Genomic DNA, 25,054 nt, shown 5'->3' with positions numbered 1-25,054 from the left:
TATGAATGACTAAAAATTAAGATTAATTAATTAATAATTTATTGGTAGTTTTTTTTTAAACTTTTATTCCATTTAGACAATCTAAATTTTCCTTATTTTTTTTTTACATTGCAAATATGTAGTCATTATAAATCTCAGTCATTACAAAATCTCTCACTTATGGGATATGACTAGTAAGCAACTCAAAGAGAACAACTTATAGGTATTAGCTGTAACAATTAGTAAAGGGACAAAATGTGCTTTTTTATTTCTTTCTAAATGCACTGTTAAACCAAATCCAAGATGTGTAACACTCAACTCTTACTAGGATAGATTCAAATTTGAGTTTACCATTTTTGAACCTTTTTCTCTGACACAAACTGGCCATGAGGTTCTGTGACACCTGGAGGCAAAAGAGCCAAATAAACTGGGGTTTCAGCCCCTTCCTCTACACTTTTGGGAGCCCTGGGTCCCGCCATGTCGGTTCTCACCCATCCTGGGCAGCAGGCATTCAGAAGAATATTATCACCTTTCCTCTGCTCATTCAGTTGCCTGGCATGGATTCTTGACAAGACAGTGACTCCAATCTTGGACACTCCATAAGCAGTGTTAGGCCACTCCTTCTCATGCACTCCCTTCTTTGTATCTTCTACAAACTTGTTCATGAGCCCCACCAACTCTTCCTCTGTGATTGTGTCACTCCTAAATTTCTTCTGTAGTTCTGGGCTGCATTTTTTAAGAGAACTTACACTCACGAAGCTAGAGACATTCACCACTCTACCTGCAATAAAACATGTGGAGACATCGTTTGTCATATTGTTTTTACAAACCATTCTTTGAAAGAATTAAAAATTCATAGTTATTTCTTCATTAATTTTCATGATATTGTGAGATGCGTGTATATTCCTAATAGTTTAGAATGCAACTCTTTATTTTGTTAGGATGGGGAACTATTGTTTGTTTGTCCACACATCTAAAAATCATTTTGCAAAGGAATAATAAATGAAATGAATGATAAAAATACATAAAGTGCTTTCTATGAGCCAGGTATAGTGCTAAATTTGTGTATATGAACATAGATGGAAATGTTGCATAGAAGACTTGAACCTGCCTATCAATATTTGATCAATGTTTAATTAAACACTCTTCTGATACAGTGACAGGAAATTTCTGAGTCAAAGTGATTATAAAATCATGAAATCAATGCAAATACCTCATAGGCCCTAGCCGTATTGAGATATCTTTGCATATGCAAAAATGGCAATAAGCAAAAATGATCCTCTTGACTGACATCTGTCTTATGTCTAAAAATAAATAGGTGATACTGTGTAGAAATGTGAGAAGGTACCCCCCCCAGAAAGTCCTTATGATGGCCTGTAAAAACATTTACTGATACCTGGGTTCTTCTCACTAGAGTACATTGAAGCTCTACCTGGTAGAGGTTAGATTCAGAGGTTAGATTATTCTCCCTGTGGAGAATTCCAGCCAAATCATGCAGCTTTCATAATTGCCTTTCCGTGGTTTGGCTGTGATTCTCTACAGGGAGAATCACCTAGCCTCTGAACCAGTCTGTGAAGGTTATCACAATGCCAAAGCTGTCCCATGGAATTTGAATTAGAAGCCACTAGGTAAATGGTGGTACCTTGGTAGTAGACAAAAAGTCTTTGGTTCTTTCTTTTTTTTTATATTATTCTTTCTATTCCAAGAAGAAAATAAAGACATTTAATTTTTTAAAATGCTGTAACCAACAAGAAGCACACAAAATGAGAAAGCATAAATGGATCACAATCTATAATGCTGGAAGTCATATCCAAATGGATGAGATCACAGGTCCACTAACAATTTGTGTCAAATGGATCTGTGATCTAACTGTTTCAGCAGTTAGATGAGGCATAAAAAGGGATAGGTATCCTATGACAATGGTGATCAGCACAGAGTCCAAGTTGTTGAGAGATTCTCTAGATGTTTCTGTGGATTACATTGTGCTGATTGCCTTAAAACATTTCCAAATGTCCTGAAACAGATCTATGACCACTCAAAAGAGTTTAGTCTGACCAACCATACCAGAAAGACAAAGTTTGTTAAATAATAATTTTTGCATGTTTGTTGTACTCTTTTTATCCTTAAATGTCCTTGGGATGACTTTTCTTAGTTGGATCTTTTTTTAAAAAAATTTATTTATTTTTAGTTTTCAACAATCACTTCCATACACTTTTGAGTTTCAAATTTTTCTCCCCCTCCCTCCCCAAGACAGGGTGCAATCTGATATAGGCTCTACATGTACATTCCTATTATACATATTTTCACATTAGTCATGTTGTAAGGAAGAATTAGAACCAATAGGAGGAACCACAAGAAAGAAGAAACAAAACAAAACAGAAGGAAAAAAAAGAGCAAATAGCATGCTTCGATCTTCATTCAAACTCCATAGTACTTTCTTTGGATGTGGATAGCATTTTCTATCATGAAACCTTTGAAGGTGAATATGGTATGACCAACAGTACCTTTCTTTCCTTTAGCCACTTCTGAAGTTTCTTCTGCTTGCTTCTGTTTTTTTTTTAAATTTTTTTCCCACTAACTTTTTTTTTTGCTTTCTTCTTTTCTTTCTTTTTTTTTTTCATCACTGTCCCTGTATCTCTACAGTACTCCCTTCCCCAAATAAAAGTCTTCCCTTTAAAAAAATAAATATAGTCAAGGAAAAACAATTAATGTTGTAGTGGGATGTATCTGAAATAAATGTCTCATTCTGTGCCCATAGTTCATGGCCTCTCTGCCAAAGAGGTGGGAAGTATGTCTTACCAGTCTTCTTGGAGCCATGGTTAGTTGTTTACCTGATCACAATAATTTTCATCTTTTTCACTCAAGGTTTTTAAGAAAGAGTTAGTTTTCTTCATCTAGTTTTTTTGATATAAAAAATGAATTCATTTTAAACAATTATTTCAAAACTCAGTAAGCTGTTACTAGGAAAGTCTTACTGAGTGTTTAACAAAAAGGCACAGATAATATAAATCATGCAAATACTTATTTCAAGCACTTGGAAAAAAACTCCAGAGTGTAATAATTTATATGAAAGATGGTAAGAATCAATGTGACATTTTTGTGGGACTTTTAAAATAGATAAGGAAATAGGGGGCTGAAAGGTAAGGTAAACTGAATGAAATCCTGAAGACACAATTATAATGAGTGGGAAAAAATGGGATTTGTCTTAAAAGACCAATGTGGATGCACAGGGAACTCTCTAATCAAACAAGGTTTTGAAAAGAAATGTATAGAAGATGTCTGTTAGTGTAGCACAGTGCTATAAAAATATTGTCATCAATGCTTAAAGTTCAGAATGAACTGGAACTGGGTGAGGGAAGCTAAGAATGAAAAGTGGTTTTTTTCTAGCTCAACTATAAGAAAAAGGAGGATGAAAGAAGGGATGAGACCTTTGCTTAAAAGCATAAATGACAAAAGAGAACTTTTATTTGGTTTCTGTCTATATTACATAGAGGAATGACTTTTTAAATTGGAAATGACAGAACAGAGATAACTAACAGGCAGTCAATACCCAAGAGAAGGATGATGGCAGGCTGGGTGCTGGGCTGAATCTAAGAAGATGAAATTCATGATTTGGGGGGGGGAGTATTTTTATAAAAGAGATGTTCTGAAAAAAATCTGGAATTTTAATGGAGAAGTTTACTAAGTGAATTTGCAGTGTGATATAGCAGCAATAAAAAGGTCTAGGAATAGAGAAGGGATCAGTTCAACATTATGTTATGGGGGGCGGGGGCAGTGTGTGTGTAGGATATACACAGGACACACTTTGAAGTGTATCTACACTTTTTTTTTTTTGGCCAGGCAGTTGGGGTTAAATGACTTGCCCAACGTCACACAGCTAGTTAGTATCAAGTGATCAAGTGTCTGAGGCTCAATTTGAACTCAGGTCCTCCTGACTCCAGAGCCGGTGCTCTATCCACTGTGCCACCTAGCTGCCCCAGTGTATCTACATTATTAACATTTTCTCCATTACCTTCTTAAGTCTAGAAGATTCACAATAAATCAAGCTCTGATTTGTAACATTTGCTAATTTCCAAGGTGTAAATGTTTATGATGAAAATTTACCAATCATCTTGGGTTCAAACTGACTCAAGCACACCCCTAGACACTCCTGGTAACCTGTATAGTCTGCTACTATATCTTCTGGCCTACTGCCATTCTGACTATTCAGCTGTCTCTCTCTCTCTCTCTGGAGAATTAGAAAATTAAAACCCCTGATTATCTCAAATATCACTGGCCTCCAAGAAGAAGATAATCTGTACAATAATGTTCAATCATTCAGGTAAAGATAAATAAAGATGTTAAAGCACTTCTTACTACAAAGACTGCCTTAACTCATCTGAATGGAGGCCAGCTACCTTAAACATTTACAATATACTTCAGTAGTTGCCTTACTTAACGACCAGTATTTTTTTCTGTTACATACTTTAAAAAAAATTGCTCTTTGCCTAACTATATGCTTACTTTACCTAAAGTATATGCCAAATACATGAAAGGTTGAGTGGGCTCTTCTGATGAGGAATGCAACTTTAATGACAAATATTATTCTCCTTCTTCCTGGGAATCTAGGGACTTGAAGATGGCTTCTCCCAATTCACTATATAAAAAACAAGTGATGTATTTATTTGAGGCTCTGTTGGTAGGATGGATGATTATAGTTTCATTAACTAATCAGGAGATCTCATTCAGAAAAAAGCTTCCTCTGAAGGTGTTGGAGATGTCCCAAACTGTATTTGCCAAAGAATTTAAAATTACATTCATCTCCTTTTGGAATAAATTGCTTTTCAGATCTCTATGTGGGGAAAAAAGTATTCCCAAATTCTCTATGTTCTGTTGAAGGAGGAGTCTTGACACAGAGCTACTTTTATTCTCCTTCTGCCTTTTATTTTTGCTAAGTCATGCTTGGTATGACTCTTATAATGTAGCCAAACAATTCCCAATGTCCCTGAATTAAAGGGAAGGAAGGGATGTATCCTAGAAATAGGGATAGGAACAGAGTTAGCGATTATAAAGTCTAATTTCTTCTTCTTTACAACTATCAGAATAACGGCCCAGAAAAATAGGGATATTCAGACAAGGCAACATTGTTAGAATTTGAGCAGGAACTCAGATCTTTTGTTTAGTACTAAATGTCTGATAATTCTATTCTCCTGGAGGTTAGTGGTTTTTATTACAAATACTGAATTTACCTTGGGGTTTTATCAGAGGCAGTAACTCTGCAGATACAGCTCTGGTGCCAAAGAAGTTGGTTTTTAGTGTCACTTCAGCCTGAATAGGAAAGGGTGTGGTATCAGCAACTAAAAAAAAGGAGGAGGAGGGGAAGAAAGGGAAGAAAATGAAGAGTAAGTTAAAGAGTAATCAAACTGACCATTTCTATTTCTAAAGCAAAGAAATTCACATAAATTTAATAGGGGGAGGGGAGATAAGTATTTATATAGCTCCTACCATGTGACAGACACTTTACAAATATTATCTCATTTGATTCTCACAATAACTCTTTGAGGTAGGTGTTTTTATTATACCCATATTACAGTTAAGCAGCCTGAGGCAACTAGAGGTTAAGTGATTTACCCAAGGTCACACTGACAGCAAGTGTCTGAGGCTATAGCTGAACCCTTATCTTCCTGACTCCAGACCCTGTGCTCTATTCACTGGTACATTTAGAGTTGAAAAAAAAGAAAAAAGAAAAATTCACCAAAATGCCCAGAGTAGTTGGTGCATTACATAATCAAGTTTGAAAGTCTTAGGAAAGGCTTAAATTTCTCAGCGAAAGCATATATAGAAATGCAATTTTTTATTAGAATTACAGAAGTACCTGGAGGTATAAAGTATCAATACCTAACCAAACACCTCGAGGAATTTGACACCTTGTGAAATTCAGACACCAGAGGGTGACAATCTAGGCCCTTTGTCAAGTACAAATATTCAACAACTTCAATTCAAGCAGTATTTACTGAAGAAACTATGTGCAAACAAAAACACCACCTGGGATGTGACACATACAAAAGAAACTGCCCCAGCTCAGGTGCCAACACTCTACTAAAGGCTACAACACCTACACCAGGAACTCAATAGGAGACAAACAAAATTATAGGAAGAAGTTTTGTGAGGTAGGGTCAAATAGATGGCTCAGTGCGGGCCCTGGAATCAGGAAGACTCAAATTCAAATTCGGTCCCAGACACTTACTAGTTGTGTGACTTTGGGCAAGTCACTTAACCTGTTTGTCTTAATCCATTGGTTCTCCCAGAAAAGGCAAACCACTCCAGGATCTTTGCTGACAAAACCCCAGAGGCAACAAGGTGCAGGTGGTCAGGAAGGGTCGGATATGATTGAACAACAACAACAGAATGCATTAACAACCTGTAGCTATCACAAGCTCTAAATTCTAAGGTCACTCACCCCAAAGGCCTTTTTTCCTGGAGTGAACAGTTCTGCATTTTACAACAAACACAGCCAATTTTAGTGACTTTCATTTACACACAGGGTCATTCCCACGTTCGTACCTTTGAAGGCTATTCCAGCATTGTTGACCAGCACATCCAAGCCCCCGTACCTCTCCTTGAGAAATTCCCGCAGGGTCTGAATGCTCTGCAGGTCATTGATGTCCAGCTGGTGGAAAACAGGGTTCAGTCCCTCCTCTTTCAGCTTTTTCACCGCCTCCTGGCCCAGGGTCGGATTCCTGGCGGTGAGAATCACGTCCCCGGGGAATTTCTTGCACAGATCGCGCACGACTGCCAAGCCAATCCCCTTGTTACTGCCGGTCACCACGGCCACTCTGCTGCTGGAAGACATGACTCGGCAGCTGTAGAGGGCACAAAGTCCAATACACTGACCTGGGGCTGGCTGGGGATGCAAGCCAGAAAAGGTGGCTGGGTGGAGCCAGAGAGCGTGCGGAGACCCTAGAGCAGCAAGTCGCGGCAGGCTCTGGCCATAAAGCCCGTACGCAGGCGCAGCTCCTCCCTCCCGCCTGGGACTGCTGGTTGAGGGTGAATACGTAACTTCCCAAGTTCTTTCTCTCCCAGTCCCACACGTGTCTGTCTCCTCTGAGGGGAGCAGCCAGGGAGTACCACGTTTCCTAAACTCCAGGTGGAGGGATAAAACAAAACACAGAAACCAAACCACCAACCTTTAAGAGGGTTGATGCATTTTTTTTTGTCTCCCTCTGTCATTCTCTTGGATAATTATTTAGCTCATAAATATTTGTTTTTCCCCTAATTTGTTTCTCCTAAGTCCCCCTAAGTTACCCGCAATGAACCGCTAAAAGCCTTGGTTCAATGCACACCCAGGTGTGGTGGCAGAGCAGGGAGCCGTAAACTTGGAAACTGTCCAAGATACTCTCAAGTTCTAAAGAATTAGAGGAAATACGTATGAAAATGTGACTCTACAATTCGTCAGGAAGCATTTCTGAAGTGCCTACTATGTGGCATTAAAGGGGGACCAGGAAAGGATTTTTGCATGAGATGGGATTTGTGCTGAGGTTTGAAGAAAGTCAGGGAAATAGGAGGTGAGGTGAGAAGGGAGGAAATTCTGGGCTTGAGGGACCGGGAGTGCTGAGGCAGGGGAGACTGGAGATGGATGGAAAAATAGGAACAACAAGAAGGCCAGTGTATTAGGAGAAGACCGAAGTGTAAAAAAAAAACAAAACTGGAAAAGCCAGCTTGTGAAAGGTTTTTTAATACTAAATAGAGGAGTTTATGTTTGATCCTGAAAATAATAGTGCAATTGACATCACATGTATAATCGATATCTTATTGCTTGTTTTCTCAAGGCGTGGGGGAGGGGCAGAAGGGAAGGAGAGAATTTGGAACTCAAAATTTTTAGAAATGTATGTTAAAAAATTGTACATGTAATTGGGAAATATTTAACAAAATGAAGTATATTTTTATTTGTGTATTTTTTTAGGCAATTGGGGTTAAGTGACTTGCCCAGGGTCACACAGCTAGTAAGTCACCTCCCTGCCCCTTTTTATTTGTGTATTTTTTAAAAGAAAGTTTATTTTTAGAAGAAAAAACGAAATAATAGTGCAATCTACTGAGAAGAGGGGAGTGATAGTCTCACTTCCTCTTTAGGAAGATCACTGGCCACTAAGTGAAGGCTAGATTGGAGTAGGGAGATACTTGAGGCAGGGAGATCAATTAGGAGGTTACTGCCAATAAGTCCAAGTAAGAAGTGATGGTCTGAACTAGGGTGATGGTTATGTGATTGGAGTGAAGGGGACATAGAGAATTGGTGGAGGAAATAATGGGATTTGGCAACAGATTGAATATGTGAAGCGAGTCACAGTGAGGAATCATCCTATATTGAGGATGCAAGCTTTGGTTGACACCAATACTCTTTGCAATTGTGCCCCTATAATTTATAGTTACCAGACAAAGTTAAAATGTAGTCAATTGTTGACTAACACTTGTGAAAGTGTGCCTGTGTATTTTTAGCACCCTTATTGATAATGCCCCTGATTTGTATATATATGATTCATAAAGTTTTTTTATAGATAGGATAGTTGACATATAGTTCAGTAGTTACTGATATTCCCTTGGTTACCTTTTCTCATATTAATAAGGTCTGAGATTTTTTTACCCACCCCTTTGATATCTTTCATCTCCTTCAGATACCTTGTAAGCTCCCACAATTATATCACCTCCCGCACAAATCTCCTCTCTATAGCTTTGGTCCAATACTGAGGCTTTTCCTGCTTTATTTTGTTTTTTCTCTTTAGTGCCATTTCATTTCCTCTAGAAGGCCCTCTGAAAGATGTAGGGAAGATAAGATCCTATTGTATTTCTTGTTTGTTGATTATTTTTAAAGAGCATTAGAAATGGGAGAACAAAATGTTGCCTTAAAGTCTCTTTTTACATCAAGCCACGGTGTCTCCAATACATATTTCAAGATCATTCAGAATTGCTCCTAAGATATTACAAGTAAAAAAACAAAAACAAAAACAAAACAAAAATAACCCTGTTCAATGATCCTCATGTGACAAACATGAAGGGACACATAAAATAGGGATATGTATGTACACCAAAAGTATTCAGTCCTATGATAAGGGGGTCTTCTCAGTGGAAAAGGAGCTCCTTCAGGTCCCTTCTGTCTGCATAACACAGCCTTCTGGAAGAGATCTGTGATCATTAAAGAGTTTGACCTCTTCATCCACCCAGGAAAGAACAAATAGTTAAAAACTGTTGCCAAGATTTCAGGATGCATTTCTTTGGATATCCTATGTTGTTTTTGTTATTTGTCCTCCATTTTGGAAGAGGACCAATGACATAAGGGAGTGAAGTTTTGACTCCTGTATGTGAATTGGATTTAAGTGAGGTCGAATTGCACCAAGTAGTCAGCCTCACTCTCTCTTCCAGAGTCATCAAATGGCAAGATAAAAGTCAGGGCTACTGATAATGGCCTGAGATGCAGTGGATGACCCGGGTCATCTTAGATGTCTGACCAAGCTCTGTGCTCCATAGCATCTGCTTCAGTTGCCTTCATTACTGTTGGAATAAATTGTTCTCAACCCCCATTAAGTCTTCACATGTTTGGGGTAGACACCTCTCCTAACACCCTAGATACCCTATAGAATTTGTCTAATGCTAGTTAGTGCAGGTGGTACAGAGGGACTGGGAACTGAATAGGAGGAGATACACAGGCAAGATTGCTTTGGGGAAATTACAAATCTCTTCGCTAACTCTTTGCCAGCTTCCCCACAATCGAAAACCTATCTTTTAAAAATAAACATTTACAGTGTTGCTATATGATCGAACACCACTGCCTTTGAAAAATTAGGATAAATATCACTTTTGTGTTTTAAGCATTTCTTTTGAAGTAGAAAAAAATAAATAGCACAGGGTGCTAAATAAAGAGGCACATGATGAGTATAAAGAGGCTACACCTTTTTTTTTTTTTTTTAAAATATAGTTCTGCCATTTAATCTCTAGAGAGTAAAGGTACATCAAGGAATTGTCATATACTAAGAGGAAATGGACTATTCCTATGGCAAGGTCAAGCAATGACTGGGTCACTAGAGTGCTTTGCTTGTACCCTTGTGATATTGAGGGGAAGTAACTTTCTTTTAATTGTCTTCTGACTGTGTGCCCTTCTGGGGGTAGGCGGTCTGGGGTGGTGGTGGTAGGGATTCCTATTCTGTACCAACGGTAAAGAGATCATGTGCTCATCTAGATGAGCCAGGCCTGGTTTCCAAAGCTGTAGCTGCCTTTTCTATTACATGTTTCTTTCCCTGAGCACAGGTGACACAGCCATGATCCCGAGATGGTCACATCCAGCCTTGGTTGGACCTTATGGACTTAAGAGGTCTGGAATCATTGACAGGTCCAAGTGGCTGGCAGCAGGAGGCTCTCCATGCAACTACCATAACGTTCTATGGAAGACAAGATAGCTCAGCAACAGGAGAGTGAGCTCATTCACACTTTGGCTTACCAAAAGACATGCAACGAGAGTGAATTCTTTGGACAACTTGGAGACTAGAGATACTCTGGGTAAGGAAGAAGGAAAACATTTACATGGTATTTACTATGTACCAGACACTGTGCTAAGCACTTGAAAAAAACATTCTCTCATTTGATCTTTATAACAATACCGTGAACTGCTATTATTACGGTCCCCAATTAAGGGTAGAGGAAATTGAAGACAAGCTCTCCCCGAGATGGATGCAGTCCTGATTTACTGAGCATCGACCACGCCCATCTCCAAAAAAGAACCTCTGCTTTGGGAGTAGGTGGGCTGGTCGTGCACAGAGCCTGGAGTTCTTCGCTTGGAAAGAAAGGGAGAAGAGATTCCTATTGTAGAAATGAGAAAACCCGGAATTCCGAGGGGATCCAGCGGCAGCGCCTCCAGGTGGTCTACGGCGAGCTTTCCCGTTTACTTTATGCAGCCTGGAGGCCGGGCGAATCCCAGAGCGGCCGGGCCAGGTTTTCTAGTTCGCGGAGCCCAGAGGGGCTGGGCTTGCTGGCTCTCCACCCACTCCTCCTCCTTCCTCCTCTCCATTGCCTGCTAGCCCGTCTTCCTCTTGCAGCGTCCTCCTCTTTCTTCATTCTCCCTCCTCTTCCTCTCCATTGGCTGCTAGCAGCCCCCTCTTCCCCTTCTTCCCCACTCCTCTTCCTTCTCCCTCCCCTCCCCTGGCGCCCTTCCTGGTTCGCGCACCAGAGCCGTGGGGTGGGAGAGCCCTAGGGAGGAGCCCGGGGAGAGGGACCACGTGCATCTCTGGTGCAGCTCTTGGAGGAGACAGCTGGGATGTTTCTGCTACTGAGGGACAGAGAGTAGGATTCTTAAGGATTGGGCTTCAGCCCCAGGGTTGGGAGAGATAAAATGGGATCTTTAGACTCGGGGTTACCTAGCCTACTGCCCCTGGACGCTCTTCTTTTTTTGACAGCTGTCATTTAGTTTGGGGACCGTTTGCAGTGAGTGTTGAAAGTTTCACGTGTTTGCAATGCTTTGGTAAGTACATGGCCGGGAGCATCCCTGAACTTTAAGTTAAAGCAATCTGTGCAAAGATTTTAGCAGACATTTCACTTAAAATATCTGTTAGTGCTCAATAGAAATTTCTTTTCACTGAGCAGCGTTTCTGGTTGGATTTTTACAAAATTAGCCTATGTAAAAGCAATTTAACATAAATGCCTGACGTTGTTGTTCAGTTGTTTCAAGTAGTGTCCCCATTTGGGCATTTCTTGGCAGAGATACTGGAGTGGTTTGCCGTTTCCTTCTCCAACCCATTTTACAGATAAGGAAATGGAGACAAACAGGGTTAAGTGACTTGCTCAGGATCACACAGCTAGTAAGTGTATGAGGTCAGATTTGAATTCACGAATATGGGTCTTTCAGACTCCAGAAGTGGCATGCTTTCCACTGAGCCATAATCACACCCCTGTTTATTCATTCTGCCAATTATTTATTTAGGCGATTTCATAGTAGATGGAACAGGGCTATGAGCCAGAGTTTAAATCCCATTGACAGTAACTAGTGATGAGATCTTGGGAAAGCCACTTAACCCACCTCGATGCTCAGCATCCCTCCTTATATTAGCAGTTTAGGAAGCTCTCTTCTGTTGTTTGTTTCTTCAAACTTCCAGTAACAAAGTCTATTAAAAAAAAGTCAGGGCAAAGTGCTTCAGAGACTACGTGTACATGTTTGTTTGTTTTAATCTGACATACTTCTTCTCTTTCCCACCCTCCTTGCCCTTTTGCAAAGGCTATTTTAATTCTGTGAGGTCTCAGGATCTCAGAAAACACCACCGAGGGTTCTACAGAGGCAGCTAGGCCCAGTGGAAAGAAGAGTTCAAATTCAACCTCAGACATTTACTAGCAGTGTGACCTTGTTCAAGTCACTTAACCTCAGTTTGCCTCCCTTTCTTCAACTGTAAAATGGGAATAATAACACCTACCTCCCAGAGTTAATGTGAGGATAAAAGGAGATAATACCCTGGCACATAGCAGGTGCTATATAATGCTCCTCCTTCTCCTCCTCCCACTACTACAAAGTAATATTTAAAGAAAAAAAATAATTATGAATTTAACTTTAAAAAATAGATATGCAGATAAAAAAATTCCCTGCATTCCTTTAAAAGGTACTTTCAACATGGAAAATTATAACAATTGGAAAATCATTTTCTCTTGAAAGTGGAATTCTATCTTTGATAGAATGTTTAATTTTTAATAAAGATGAAATGTCAGGCAGCCAAGTACAAGTTCAAAAAGACATAGCATTTCATATCTAAATTTAGTAAAACTTCACCTATATAATATAGTCCTTTTATTTTTAAAATTTATATGTAGTTTTAAAAAATTCAGTTTTATTTTCAGTTCTGAATTCTTTTCCTGCCTCCTCCACTGACTCACCTATTTAGAAGGCAAGAAAAATTAACCCTTGCAAACATGTATAGTCAAGCAAAACAAATTCTTGCATTAGCCATGTCCAAAAAAGAAAAAAAAATGCTTAAATCTACCTTCTGAGTATACCAGCTCTCTAACTGGAGATGGATATATTGCATGTCTCATCATGAATCCTTTGGAATTGTGATTAATTAATTAATGTGATTAATTAATGTGTGGATCAGTCTTTCAGAGTTGTTTATCTTTACAGTATTGTTACTGGGTAAATCATTCTCCTGGTTCTTTCACACTTCACTTTTCACCAGTTCATACAAAGCTTCCTAGGTTCTCATGAAATCATCCCCTTCGTCATTTCTTACAGCACAATAGCATTTCATAATATATATATTCTGTAACTTATTTAGCCATTCTCCAGACCTCCTCAGTTTCCAATTCTTTGCTGGCACCAAAAGAACTGCTATAAGTATTTTTGTATGTGTGGATCCCTTTTCTTTCTTTACTCTCTTCAGGGGTACAGATCTAGTTATGTGATATAGTTTTATATTTTATATATATATATATACATATATATGTATATATATCTTTATATATACAGATATAAAGTTATATATATATATATTCTTTATAGTTATATCATAAAATCATGTAAAACCTCTACAGGGCAAACATCATTTGGGCAGCTAGGTGGTGCAGTAGATAGTACTGGACCTTTCTTGCCAAGCCCTTTTAGGGTCTGCTTATCCAGCTTTGGTGTCTTCTTGGCACTCAGGTCTCACCTGTGGTTCAGAGAAGCTATAGCATTCACAGCAGCCACACCTCAATAAACTGTCTCAGCAGATGTGCTAAACCAGGTTGAGGGTAACCTATGGGCCTCAAACCTATAAGTGAGTTAGGGGAATGTCTACCCCAATCACGTGAAGTCTTCCCCCAGAGGAATGAGCAGATGAGGACATTTGTTCCAATGGCCCAGAAGCAGACACTTTGGAGCGCTTCAGGCTTGGTCAGCCATCTAAGATGCTAAAGTCATCCAATCCATCTTGCATCTTGACTTTTATCCTGCTACTGGACTTCAGTGACCCTGGAAGAGAGAGTGAGGCTGATGACTTTGTTCAACTCTGCCTCACTTAAATCCAGTTCAGACACAGGAATCAAGACATTATCCTGTGATGTCATTGGTCCTCTTCCAAAATGAAGGACAAACAACAACGACTGGGCCTGTAGTCAGGAAGACCTGAATTCCAATTTTGCCTCACGTACCTACTGGCTATGTGACCCTATTCAATCTCCTTATCTGTAAAATCAGAATAGCAATAGTACTTAGGTCTCAGGGTGTGAAGATCAAATGAAATAATCATTTAAAATCACTTAGCACTGTGTTTGGCGCACAGTAGGTGCTATTAAAATGTTAGCTATCATTATGATGTAACTCATAGCAAAGCCAAAACTTTTACATAGAGTCCTTTTAAAATGCCACATTATGGAGTTTGTTTTCTGTACTGGACCGGTAGGGAGCTACCATTACCATGTGGAGGATGGATTGGAGAGGGTAAGTTAGGAGGAGAGGGTCAGATTTGGGGTAGAAGATAATGATTTCTCTCTCAGACTTGGTGAATTTGAGATGATATTCTAGAGGAAGCCTCATTTAGGCGTGTTTGGTGTTTTAGTCTTGGTATTGGAAGGAAATCAGGCGCTTAAAGACCATCTAGTAGTTAACAAAAAAAGGTTCACTTGACAATAACATGGAGAGGATATTAACAAAGATGCAGCGTTGATTTAATTAGGTGCAACCTAAAAGTTTTATTGTATAGCTTTAAGTGCTGTTAACAGGATTCCCTTCTCAGTACAGAGGTGTTTTACTCCATATGATGGGAAAATAAACACTTCTTTTCCTAAATGAGGCAGCTGTATGGAAATTATATCCACACCATGAAGAAGAAAGGAAGAGGAAGAACAAGCAGACAGAGAAGAAGAAAATCATTGAGAACCTCAGAGTTGAGTAAAGGTACAACTTTTATTTTCAATGATCTAAATGAAGTGTTTGACTAATGTCTAATAAAACAGACTCTGTATGAATACAAAAGCTATTTATGGAAAATGTTTGAGCACATCTTAAAAGAATCCTTTTCTTTCCTGATAGCTTTTATATTCTTTGAAAGATTGCGGATACTGGTATGCCCTTGTCCTGAGTTCATATACACAGATAAATAAAATAAATTAATTTAGTTTGGGGAAGTGGCATCACTAACAACTGGGGATAGCAGGAAAGGTTAATGTAGAGGGGGGCACCTATGCTGAGCTTTAAAAGAAGCTAGGGATTCTAAGAGGATTCTTTGAGGAGAGAGAAAGTGCCCTGCACGGGGGAAGACCTATGCAAAGGCACACAGGTGCAAGAGAGAACGCCATGTTCTGGGGACAGCAAGAAGGGCAGTTTGGCTAGAATGTAGAGTATATGAAGGGGGGTAATGTGAAAGGTCTGGAGCAAAGGGCTTTAAATGACAAATTAAGGAGTTTTTTTTTATCTTGTAGACAGAAGGGAGCCGCCTACTGCTATGTGGAAGATAGAAGTAGAGTTTCATTCATTACCTTTTAACCTTTTTTTTACCCCAATATGTTGATGCCATTTTGGTCCTCTTTGAGAATGAAGGACAACAGTCAATCAAGCCTAGTGTTTAAGGGATAGCATTTGTTCCAACAACATCTTACCTCTTAATGTCAAGGTCTGGAGGTACATTCAGCTTTGGATTGATGTGACCCAATGGCTTTACTTGGTCATGGTGGAGTGAAGTTTTTATAGTTTTCTTTTGTTTTTTTTAATTTGTGGGTTTTTTTTTTTTTTTTGGCGAGGCAGTGGGGTGAAGTGACTTGCCCAGGGTCACACAACTAGTGAGTATCATGTGTCTGAGGCCAGATTTGAATTCAGGTCCTCCTGACTTAAGGGCCAGTGCTCTATCCACTGCGCCACCTAGCTGCCCCTTGAAGGTTGTGGCAACACTTAGTTGGTCAAGAAAACCCCAAATAGGGTCATGGAAAAAAAAATTTGAGAGACAGTTTCTGGGTAATTAATCATTTTATTACTAATGCTAGCATTTTATTAATAAAAGGGTCAGTGACACTCTTGAATGCCAAAGACCCCTCATGAAACACACTCAAAATTTTTATGCCCTTGGAAAGGTGGGTGTTTCTGAGGGTGGCAATCAACTCTAAATGGTTAACAATTAATGAGAAAAAGAAAGGAGACATTTTGGAGGAAATATGCCTCCAAATTGGACCAAGATTATACCTGGTAACCAAGAATCTATTTGAATTGAAATGGATATTGGGTAGTATAGAAATATAATTTACAGATGAAAGATCAAGCTGTTCTAACTATATAATAAGAACATTTGACTTTTCTTTCTGCAGCCTTTCTTCCAGAGAAATCCTATTTGCCTAATTCTCAAACTGTTAGGGTGGTGCATTCCTTTGGGACCAATTCAAAGATTACCTTGAAGTTAGTCATATATTTGATTAACTGGTTCAGTATTCTCTTAGGTCAGTTTTTTTCCCTTTGTGTATAGTTTTAAAAAACTGAAATATGTTCAAGTAACGTGAATGCAGACCAATAAAATCAAGAGAAATATTGAAGTTCAATTCTATTACTTCTGTAACTACTTGCAACAAAAAAAGATTGTGGAGGCCATACCTGATTTACATACACTGATTTCTTCAGACACTTTTCTTTGGTGGGAATAATGTGTAGTACACAGGCACGAAGAGTGTAAGTTGAGTTACCAATGATATTCACATGTCTGCTCTTTCTGCCTTGTTCCTCAAGTCTGGTTAAGTACCAACTCCTATACTGGTGAATGATGGTATTTAGTTGTGGGAAAGTGCCATAGCCAATTTGACAATTTATTGATCACAAAATAGCAATAAATCTCTAGCCTTCACCAAAAAAAAACCAAACCCCAAACCAATTAATGAGAAAATGAGTGTGTGTGTGTGTGTGTGTGTGTGTGAGAGACAGAGAGAGAGAGAGAGGTGGGCTCATTCTAATGACAGTCTTGAGGATAAATGTCTTGGTCTAGGTCAAAAAGACTTATTAACATACGTATCAAAGAGGGAAGCCACTTTTACCCCAGACCTGTCTGACCAAACACAGTGAACAGAAATTCACCAATTCTCTCAAGCTTGGTTGGGGATTCGGGGACAGGTAACTTATTTCCAAGATTTCCTACAGTAGTTGATTTCTAAATAAGGAAGTGGAAAACCCTTTAATCCTAATTCAGTAATTGGTTATTACTATAAGAAAGTAATGATCATTTCTCTCACAAAGAGTCAGATACAACTGAACAACAGCAACAAATGATGTTGATTTACCCAATTGGTGAAAGTTAATGTCAGGTTTGTGGAAGATAACCAGAACTAGTGAACTTCGTGAAATCTGGGTGCTAGGCCCCAGCCAGTCAAGGATAAAAATTTCTCAGTGGGATTGCCCGACTTGGTTAAATTTGAATATTTAAATGTAAGAAGCACATAAAGGACAAAAAGTTTGTGATACAGGTTATTTTGCAAACTTGGTTTTATACATCCCCACACTACTATTCTCTTTCTCCTCACTTCTCAATGTTACCCCATTGCTCCTCAATATACAAACTCAGCTCTAGTCAAGCTGCTGTATTCGTTTGTCACCTTTTGTGTTGTCTTCATTTCCACTTAGGTCTCAGTCATGCTATTTCCCACAACTTAGAATGTCTTCCCTTTTTTTCCCACTACCTATAAAAAATTTTTCATCCTTCAGAGCTGAGTTTAAGTTTTTTTGTTTGGATTTCTGAGCTCATTTATATAGAGAACTCCCACTGAGGAAGTTCCCTCTTTCAATACAGATAGACTTTATAGTATTAGAGAATTTCTTGAGGGCACTAAGAGTGACTATTTTAAGTAATTTACCCAGGATCAGGCAGCCATTTTATATCAGAAGGGAAAATTGGACACAGTCTTTTTGACTGAGAGGCTGGGCTTCCATCTACTATGTAGTGCTACCACAGTAGTGAAACTATATTTTTAATTCTTTTGATAGCCTAAATATATGGGTTTTATTTTGGGGGGGAGGTGGGGGAAGCAGATGTACTTTGATCTCTTCCTTCTCTGAATTCTTACAATTTTTATTACTTATCACAGTTTAGCACTTAACTGTTCTGTAATTGTTTTATAAATTAGCTTTATTTCCTCCATCTAAATTGTGGACTTATTGAGAGTGAGGAGTATGTTTTATATATTTTTTATATTCCTCATACCTTTCCTGGACATCACTCTAGGCTTTTTGTAAAAAATTGTATCGTTTGATTACATAGTAATTTTTGTTACTTTTCTCCTGGCTTTTTTAGTGAGTGAGAGCCACAAGTCAGAATTTATAGAACTTAGGAAGTGGCTGAAAGAAAGGAAATTCGAAGATCATAACCTAAGGCCAACAAGATTTTCAGGTAAGGGTTTGTAGTAAATCTGGAATTCTATTTCTTGTTGGGAGAGAGGCACTGACATGAGTTATCAACACCACGATGATTTATCTAACTGACTAGTCAAATCAACAAACATTTATTAAGTGCTTATTATATGCTAGACACTGTGCTAAGCATTGGGAATAGAAATACCAGCAGAAAGACAGTCTCTGTTCTCAAGAAGCTTACATTGTAATGAGGGAAGACACCACATAAAAGGCAACTGGAAAGTAGAAGAGGAGAGCAGGGATGGGTGAAGGTGCCCAGTGAAGGGCATGACAGAGTCCTTTGGAAATAGGTCAACAGTGCAGCCTGGGGAGAAATGAAGAGATGGTTGACCTGGGTTTCCTCCTTAAAATGGAGGTTCTAGGAGGAACCAGCCAACCAGAGGAAGGGACCTCAGGGGTGGGAGGGTACTTCCAATGTGAGTAGTCCAGGGGTAGAATGAGAAAAGTTGGGTGGAGATGAATTGAGATGCTGACCTTTCAGTCTATGTTATACACTATTACTATGCATTTGCTGTGTGCCAGGGATTAGGGCTATGAAGACAAAAGTGAGATTGTGCCTTCCTTCAAAGAGTTTACAATTATACTTAAAGGATACAACATACTCATAGAAAGTAGGTATGGCATGATTATAAAATAAATATGTATAATTTGGGGAAAGGAAGGCATTTAAAACTAGGGAAACTGGAAAAGGTTTTTTTTATTCTGAACTTAAGAAATAAAATAAACATTTCCACAACATAATAGAATAGGTAAGTGAACCTTAGGGTTTCAGGAAATGAGGTGAAGAGAGAGAACATTCAGGGCAGCTAGGTGGCACAGTGGATAGGATACAGCACCGGCCCTGAAGTCAGGAGGACCTGAGTTCAAATCCGGCCTCAGACCAAACACTTGACACTTATTAGCTGTGTGACCCTGGGCAAGTCACTTAACCCTAATTGCCTGTAAAAAAAAAAGAGAGAGAGAATGTTCTAGGCATGGTGGGAGCAGGACAGCCTCTGCAAAGACTTGCATCTAGTTGATAGAGTGTCATGGGACTGGGAACATCAGGGAGGTCAGTTTGGTTGGAATTCAGGAGGGAGAGTTATGTGTCATCAGCCTAGGAAGATAGGTTGGCGATAAAGTGTGAAGGGCTTTAGCTAAACAGAGGATCTATGTTTTATTCTAAATATACTGGAACTGCTTGAGACGAGGAGTGACACATTTAGGAACATTATTCTGGCAGCTGTGTGGTGACGGTTTAGAGAGGGAAGAGGGTGGAAGCAAGGAGACCAGTTAGGAGGCTATTGAAATTGTCCAGGAGAATGATGATAAGGACCTGAACTGGGGTGGTTGGTTGGTATGTGGGTGGGGATAACTGGTTGCATGTGAGAGATATAGAGGAAGTAACAGTGACAAGATTTGGCAACTGACCATAGATGGAGTTGAGAGAGAATAGTAATAGCTAATATTTATGTGGAACCTACTATGTTCCAGGTAATGTGCTAATCACTTTCCAAATAAAATTTCATTTTCTCCTTACAATACTACTAGGAAGTAGGTGCTGCTGTTATCTCCATTTTACAGTTGAGGAAACTGAAACAGAAATTAAGTGACTGAAACAGAAATTAAGTGACTTAACCAAAGTCACATAGCTAGTAAATATCTGAGACTAGATTTGAGCTCAGTTCTCCCTGACTCCAAGCCCAGTGCTTTTTCTGCTGTACTACTTAGCTGCTTGGAAAGAAGAATTAAGGATGACTTCTAGGTTGAGAACCTGGGTAACTAGAAGAATTATGGAACCCTTGATAGAAAGAGGGAAGTTGGGAAGAGGGTAGGTTTAGGGGGAAAGATTATGAGTTATCTTTTGGACATGTTGAGCTTGAAATGCCTATGGAAGATCTAGGTGGTGATGGAGATGCAGGACAGACACTCAGGAAAGAGGTGAGGGCCAGTTATATAGACTTGGGAATCATGTTAAAGGGACAATAGTTAAATCCATGGAAGCTGATTCTAAGAGGTAGAGAGACAGATGAGAAGGCCGAGGACTGTGGCCTAGGTTATGCTCATGCTTAGGGTGCCTGGGACTCCTCCTTTGGGAACTGGCTTGAAGGTGGTAGTGGCAGACTAGATGGTAAGATAAGCCCTGGACCTGGTCAGGGATTGGATGGGATGAAATAAAGCCTCTGTTGCTTGGGTGTTTATAGATTCTGTATAACTGCAGTTAGTTTTATTGGGAGTGGAGCCAATGCCCATTACCCCCTTTATCATGAATCATAGTTGAGTGTTGCGGTAGGAGCTCTGTCCTCAGTTCCCTGTGTAAGTCTTCTCCCTCTTCCCCCTCCCTCCATGCGATGCAAATTAGACTAGTTTTTCTTTAAAAGGTATTAAAACTGTGTCCTTGAGATCTAATTGTCAGAAGAATTAGGCTGGGGCCATTGACATAACTTTCTGGTCAGTTGTATACAAAACAGTCATAAGAGGGGATGGAGCTCTTCTCTGAGACTTCAGACCTTAGACTATAATCATTACAACCCTAGGAAACTGCTTAGCTGGATCAGTGCTTTGTCCTGGATGAACATCCCTTCTCTGCTCTGAATGTCCTTGTTGTGCTATGGCTAAATAAAAGCTCCTTTTGTTAACTGTTAGATGGATTATGTATGCATTTCATTGTTATTTCAGACCCAAACTACCCAGAGACCAGCCTGAGTGGGGCCTAGCTCATTATGCCCATCAATTTTAAATGCACAAAGGCTAGGGATTCTTTGGATTTATACAGATATTTGTTACTCTTCAAATCTTGTCTGCTTCAGCAAATAACGTGAACTCAAAGAAACTGAAGTGAGGTTGGTTTCACAAAGAATAAGTCATGCTTGTTATACCTTATACCCTTTTTTTCCTGTAGGACGCTAGAGAAAATGAATCTATTGATTTAAGGGAAGACATGTAACAAAGTCTGATATGGACAAAATGAAAACGTTGTGGGCTGGATAGTAATTCACTTAGGTATAATTATGACTGTTTGAGTCTGAAAAGTATCCGGGCAGTTGTAGCCCTAGTGGTGTGCCTCATATCTTTGTACTTAGCCCTATTTAGTCAATATTTTTTTATCAAGGACTTGCTTATATAAGGCATGATATCAGAAACTCCAAATGATATTTTTCATGGAGTCTAGAATTTAGAGCTGAAAGAGTGGTATAAAAGATGCTATGGAGAAATGTATGAGCAGAAAAAAAGGATGGTCCAGTTACATAGTGAGAGCCACTGTGTTGAGACATGTTGAGCTTGAAATGCTTATGGAAGATCTAGGTAGTGATGGAGATGCAGGACAGAAACTGTGTCTTCCAGAGAATAAGAGGAAGTTGCCCAGTATTTTTGGTGGCTCCTCTGGAGCTCATGGAAGAATAAGTGTTGTAAAGTTTGGGTTGTAGCCATGATAGTAAAGCAATCTCTCTGTAGTTTTTCTCAATCCATCAGTCTTAATAGTCTCACTCCAGACTCACTCCACATAAAATTCTCTTTATAATGTTTCTTCATCAAATAATAGGTGACAGGTCACAAGAAAAAAGTTTCTCATCACCTTCTTTCTGTCTTGTTCATAGTTTCTCTCATAGATCAGGGACAAAACCACATGTTCTCTACCTGATGTCATCAGCGTGAGTACCTCAGAATGACAACGATGACTCAGCTTGTCAACAACAACTCCTATCTTGTCTCTTTTTCTAAAGAGATAATAAGTTTTTATATCTGCTGTAGGAGAGGCTTTTGAAACAAGTGTTACACATAGAAAATTGGTTTTGGAGTCAGGGGCCCCTGGATTAAAGCCTGGTCTCTGATATACTGAAAACATGAACAAGTTACTTACCTTCTCATGCTCCTCCTGGCGACTCTGAGGCTATGATTCATAAATAACATTCACAGGTCTTCCCTGATGCTGTCTCCATGTGTAGAATTGTCTTCTCCCTAATCTCCGTTTCCTAGCTTCCTTGGCTTCCTTCAAGGTTCACCTTGTCGTCTTTTTGGCAAGAAGTGTTTCTCAGTAATTAATCTTAGTGACTTGGAGACCCTTTGAGACTGCCTCTAGTTTGTCATACACACACACACACACACACACACACACACACACACACACACACATGTTTATATTTATCTTGTTTTTGTTGTTTCCTCCGTTAGGCTGTAAGCTCCTTGAGGGCAGGGATCCTTTTTTTCCCCTTTGTATCTTTAGTGTTTAGCGCAGTTCCTGGCACATAGTAGGCGCTTAATTGCTGGTTGACTTACACAAAACGAAGTCCACTTTCTGGCCATCTCCTCCTTTTCAAGAGAAGCTGTTGTTTTACTACCCCCTTCCTTCTTTGCCCCTTCTCTATGACTACTGCCTCTGTCATACCACTTTTTCTGGAAAATTCCAGCAAGGCTTAACTTTACTTTCTGCTCTCCCTGGTTGTCTTTCCCCCTCTCTGACTACTCCTTCTCTGTCTCCTTTGCTTGACATGAGTAGTTAAGTTAGAGAGAACCTGAAGAGAGCAGTGTCACAACCTGAAGAGAAAGGTATCAAGAAGAGGATTTGTTAGGTACTGAGCCCTGTACACAATTAGGTAAGCCATGGTCCCTGCCTTTTATGAGCTTAAAAAAGTCTAATAAGCTTTTAAAATAGTATTTTGTGGATCATTTTTAGCTTTTAGCATTTCATTTTAGCTTTTAGAATGGTAGTACTGCACCTTGAGGCAATAAAAGAGGGTAATATAATTAGCTTCTTTTTAAAAATGTTTTTTAAATATTGAAAATTTTTTAAATATTTAAAATAATAAATTTTAAATATTAACATTTTTGAAAAATATCCTTCTTGTTTTAGGTACAGGAAGAGGACTGATGGCTGTAAAATCCTTGCAGGTTGGTACTGGCTTTCTCCACCCTTGAATTTTTTGGGGGGGGAGGGGATGGAAGAAACAACTAGTTATAGATTTTACTCTTCTGTTTTATAGTTTAAATCAAATTATTTCCCTATATTTTTTAGTTCATTTGCTCACAGTTATACTTAATGTTTGTATGATGAAGAAGAAAGGTCAGTAGGAATCATAAGCAAGGGGAACAGATGTGTAAATAACATGTTGAATTTGCTTGAAGAGTTGTATGTGAGACAGATTTGCAGCTTTTTATATAATCCTCTTTTTCTGTTTTACTTTGTATATGGACAGGCTCATCTTAGTTGGTGTTTAAATTTAGAATTAAAGTAAGGAAAAGAAAAGAAAGAAACAAGTCATGGGAGAGAAGTATAATGGCATATTATTTTGCTGTAAGAAACATCAGTGATGAATCCAGAAAAGCATGAAAAGACTTAATTGAACTGATAAAAACTGCAGTAACTACATAGCATCATAACAGTGTAAATGGAAAGCAACAACAACAACAACAACAAAACAATTCACACAATGCTGTGAAGTTATAATGACCAAGGGTGGCTACAGGGAAGAAATATGAGAAAACAGCCCCTTTTTTTGCTGATATGGGGGACTATGGGTGTGGAACGTTGCATTTAATTAGTCAGACTTTTTTGGTGTATTGGTGTTTTTTGTTCTTTTAAACTATTTTTGGACTATTTTTGTTCTTTTAAAAATGATTTGTTAAAGGGATGGCTTTGAGGGATACAGTATGAAAATAGGTGATGTAAAAACAAAATGTATCAATAATTCTTAAAAATGTATGTTCTAGTATTAGTATGTGGTTTTGTTTCTTCAGGAAGGCATAATAGCTTCATTCTATAATAAAATAAATATATGTAATTCTTTGCATCTTGGGAAGAAAATAGACCCCTTGTGGAGTACAGGTTGTTTGACCTAAAATATGTGGAGGGATATGGTTGAAAATACCTTATGTGTTCATGCACAAGTATGGGTGCTTTTTTATGATTTTGTGTTTTAGAGATTTTATAGTAAATAGGTTAAGTTTTATGTGCAAAGGAGACAGATCAAAGAATGACTCAAGGATTACTCATATGACATTTTGACACTTTCTGGTGCCAAAGTCACTTTTCTTCTTAAAATTTTTTTCTTTTCATATTTATATTTCTTTGGGAAAATCTGAAAACACCACTTAGATTGTGGGGACTTCAGTTACCAAAGTAGCTGTCAGTTGGGAGGTCTGCTTGGCCCAATTCATTAGTTACATTGTTGATAATTTAAATTTCAGTCCCCAGAACCATTCAGGGTCTTTTGTACACCTGAGTAACATTAGGCAACAGAGAATCAGTGTGATAAAATGGAATGAATATTGGATCTGGGATCTGAGGACCTGGGTTTAAACCAGTCTCTGCCATTAGCAATTTGTATGACCTTGGACAAAAAATTGACTTCTCTAGATAGCTAATTTCCTAATATGTTCAATGAAGGGGCTGGGTTTTTTGTTGTTGTTGTTGTTTTGTTTTTTTAAGAGAGGAATGCTTTATTTTACTGGTCCCCAAGATCACCCTGAGTTCATTTACCCCAGAGAGGTGACTGATGCTTGTATCTTCTTAGGGTAGTCCTGTTCCATACTTTATCTTGTTTGTCATATTCAGAATAAGCAATAGTCTTCTCATTGTGTTCACGTGATGGTGGGCTGCTGTTATCAGATTCTGAAAGGCCCCTGCCTGTCATCCATCTTCATCTGAAAACATAATACGGCATCAGTTTCCTGTTTCAGAGCATTGGGGTCCCTGGTCCAAAATGGGGCTCTCCCTATGATAGGCATAATAGGAACTTA

General features: G+C 38.9%; 2 protein-coding genes across 8 annotated transcripts in view; one reads left to right on the top strand and one right to left on the bottom strand.

The window, feature by feature from the left end:
• Positions 1-125: 125 nt before the first annotated feature.
• Positions 126-6,968, bottom strand: LOC114052853 (carbonyl reductase [NADPH] 1-like). The gene is made up of 3 exons (XM_027875598.1): positions 6,523-6,968; positions 5,208-5,315; positions 126-760 (listed from the first exon to the last, which is right to left on the bottom strand). Exons 1-3 carry the CDS (start codon positions 6,809-6,811, stop codon positions 327-329), a joined length of 831 nt encoding a protein of 276 aa, XP_027731399.1. The 5' UTR covers positions 6,812-6,968; the 3' UTR covers positions 126-326.
• A 4,132-nt stretch (positions 6,969-11,100) lies between these two features.
• SETD4 (SET domain containing 4) overlaps positions 11,101-25,054 on the top strand; it is a 36,119-nt gene continuing 22,165 nt past the window's right edge. For 5 of the 7 annotated variants that reach the window (XM_027875634.1, XM_027875633.1, XM_027875630.1 and 2 more), the window contains exons 1-4: positions 11,101-11,461; positions 14,751-14,854; positions 18,219-18,314; positions 23,169-23,206. In XM_027875634.1, the coding sequence (XP_027731435.1) occupies positions 11,454-11,461; positions 14,751-14,854; positions 18,219-18,314; positions 23,169-23,206 (246 nt within the window). In that variant the 5' untranslated portion in view covers positions 11,101-11,453. Of the gene's footprint in view, positions 11,462-14,693; positions 14,855-18,218; positions 18,315-23,168; positions 23,207-25,054 lie in introns of all 7 variants that reach the window. The other 2 variants (XM_027875635.1, XM_027875631.1) reach the window with 2 other exon arrangements.

Source organism: Vombatus ursinus, unplaced genomic scaffold (genome assembly GCF_900497805.2).
Source record: "Vombatus ursinus unplaced genomic scaffold, bare-nosed wombat genome assembly UNPS02014809.1, whole genome shotgun sequence".
In the NCBI taxonomy this organism is placed as follows: Eukaryota; Metazoa; Chordata; class Mammalia; order Diprotodontia; family Vombatidae; genus Vombatus; species Vombatus ursinus.
Note: the sequence above shows the minus strand (reverse complement) of the source record. Positions and strands in the feature narration are given on the sequence as shown.

Coding starts and splice junctions, on each gene's coding strand:
- LOC114052853 (XM_027875598.1), bottom strand. CDS start 6,811: ATGTCTTCCAGCAGCAGAGTGGCCGTGGTGACCGGCAGTAACAAGGGG. Junction 5,316..6,522: donor TGCTGGAATAGCCTTCAAAG/GTACGAACGTGG, acceptor CCTTTTTTTTAG/TTGCTGATACCACACCCTTT. Junction 761..5,207: donor GCCTCTGATAAAACCCCAAG/GTAAATTCAGTA, acceptor GTTTTATTGCAG/GTAGAGTGGTGAATGTCTCT.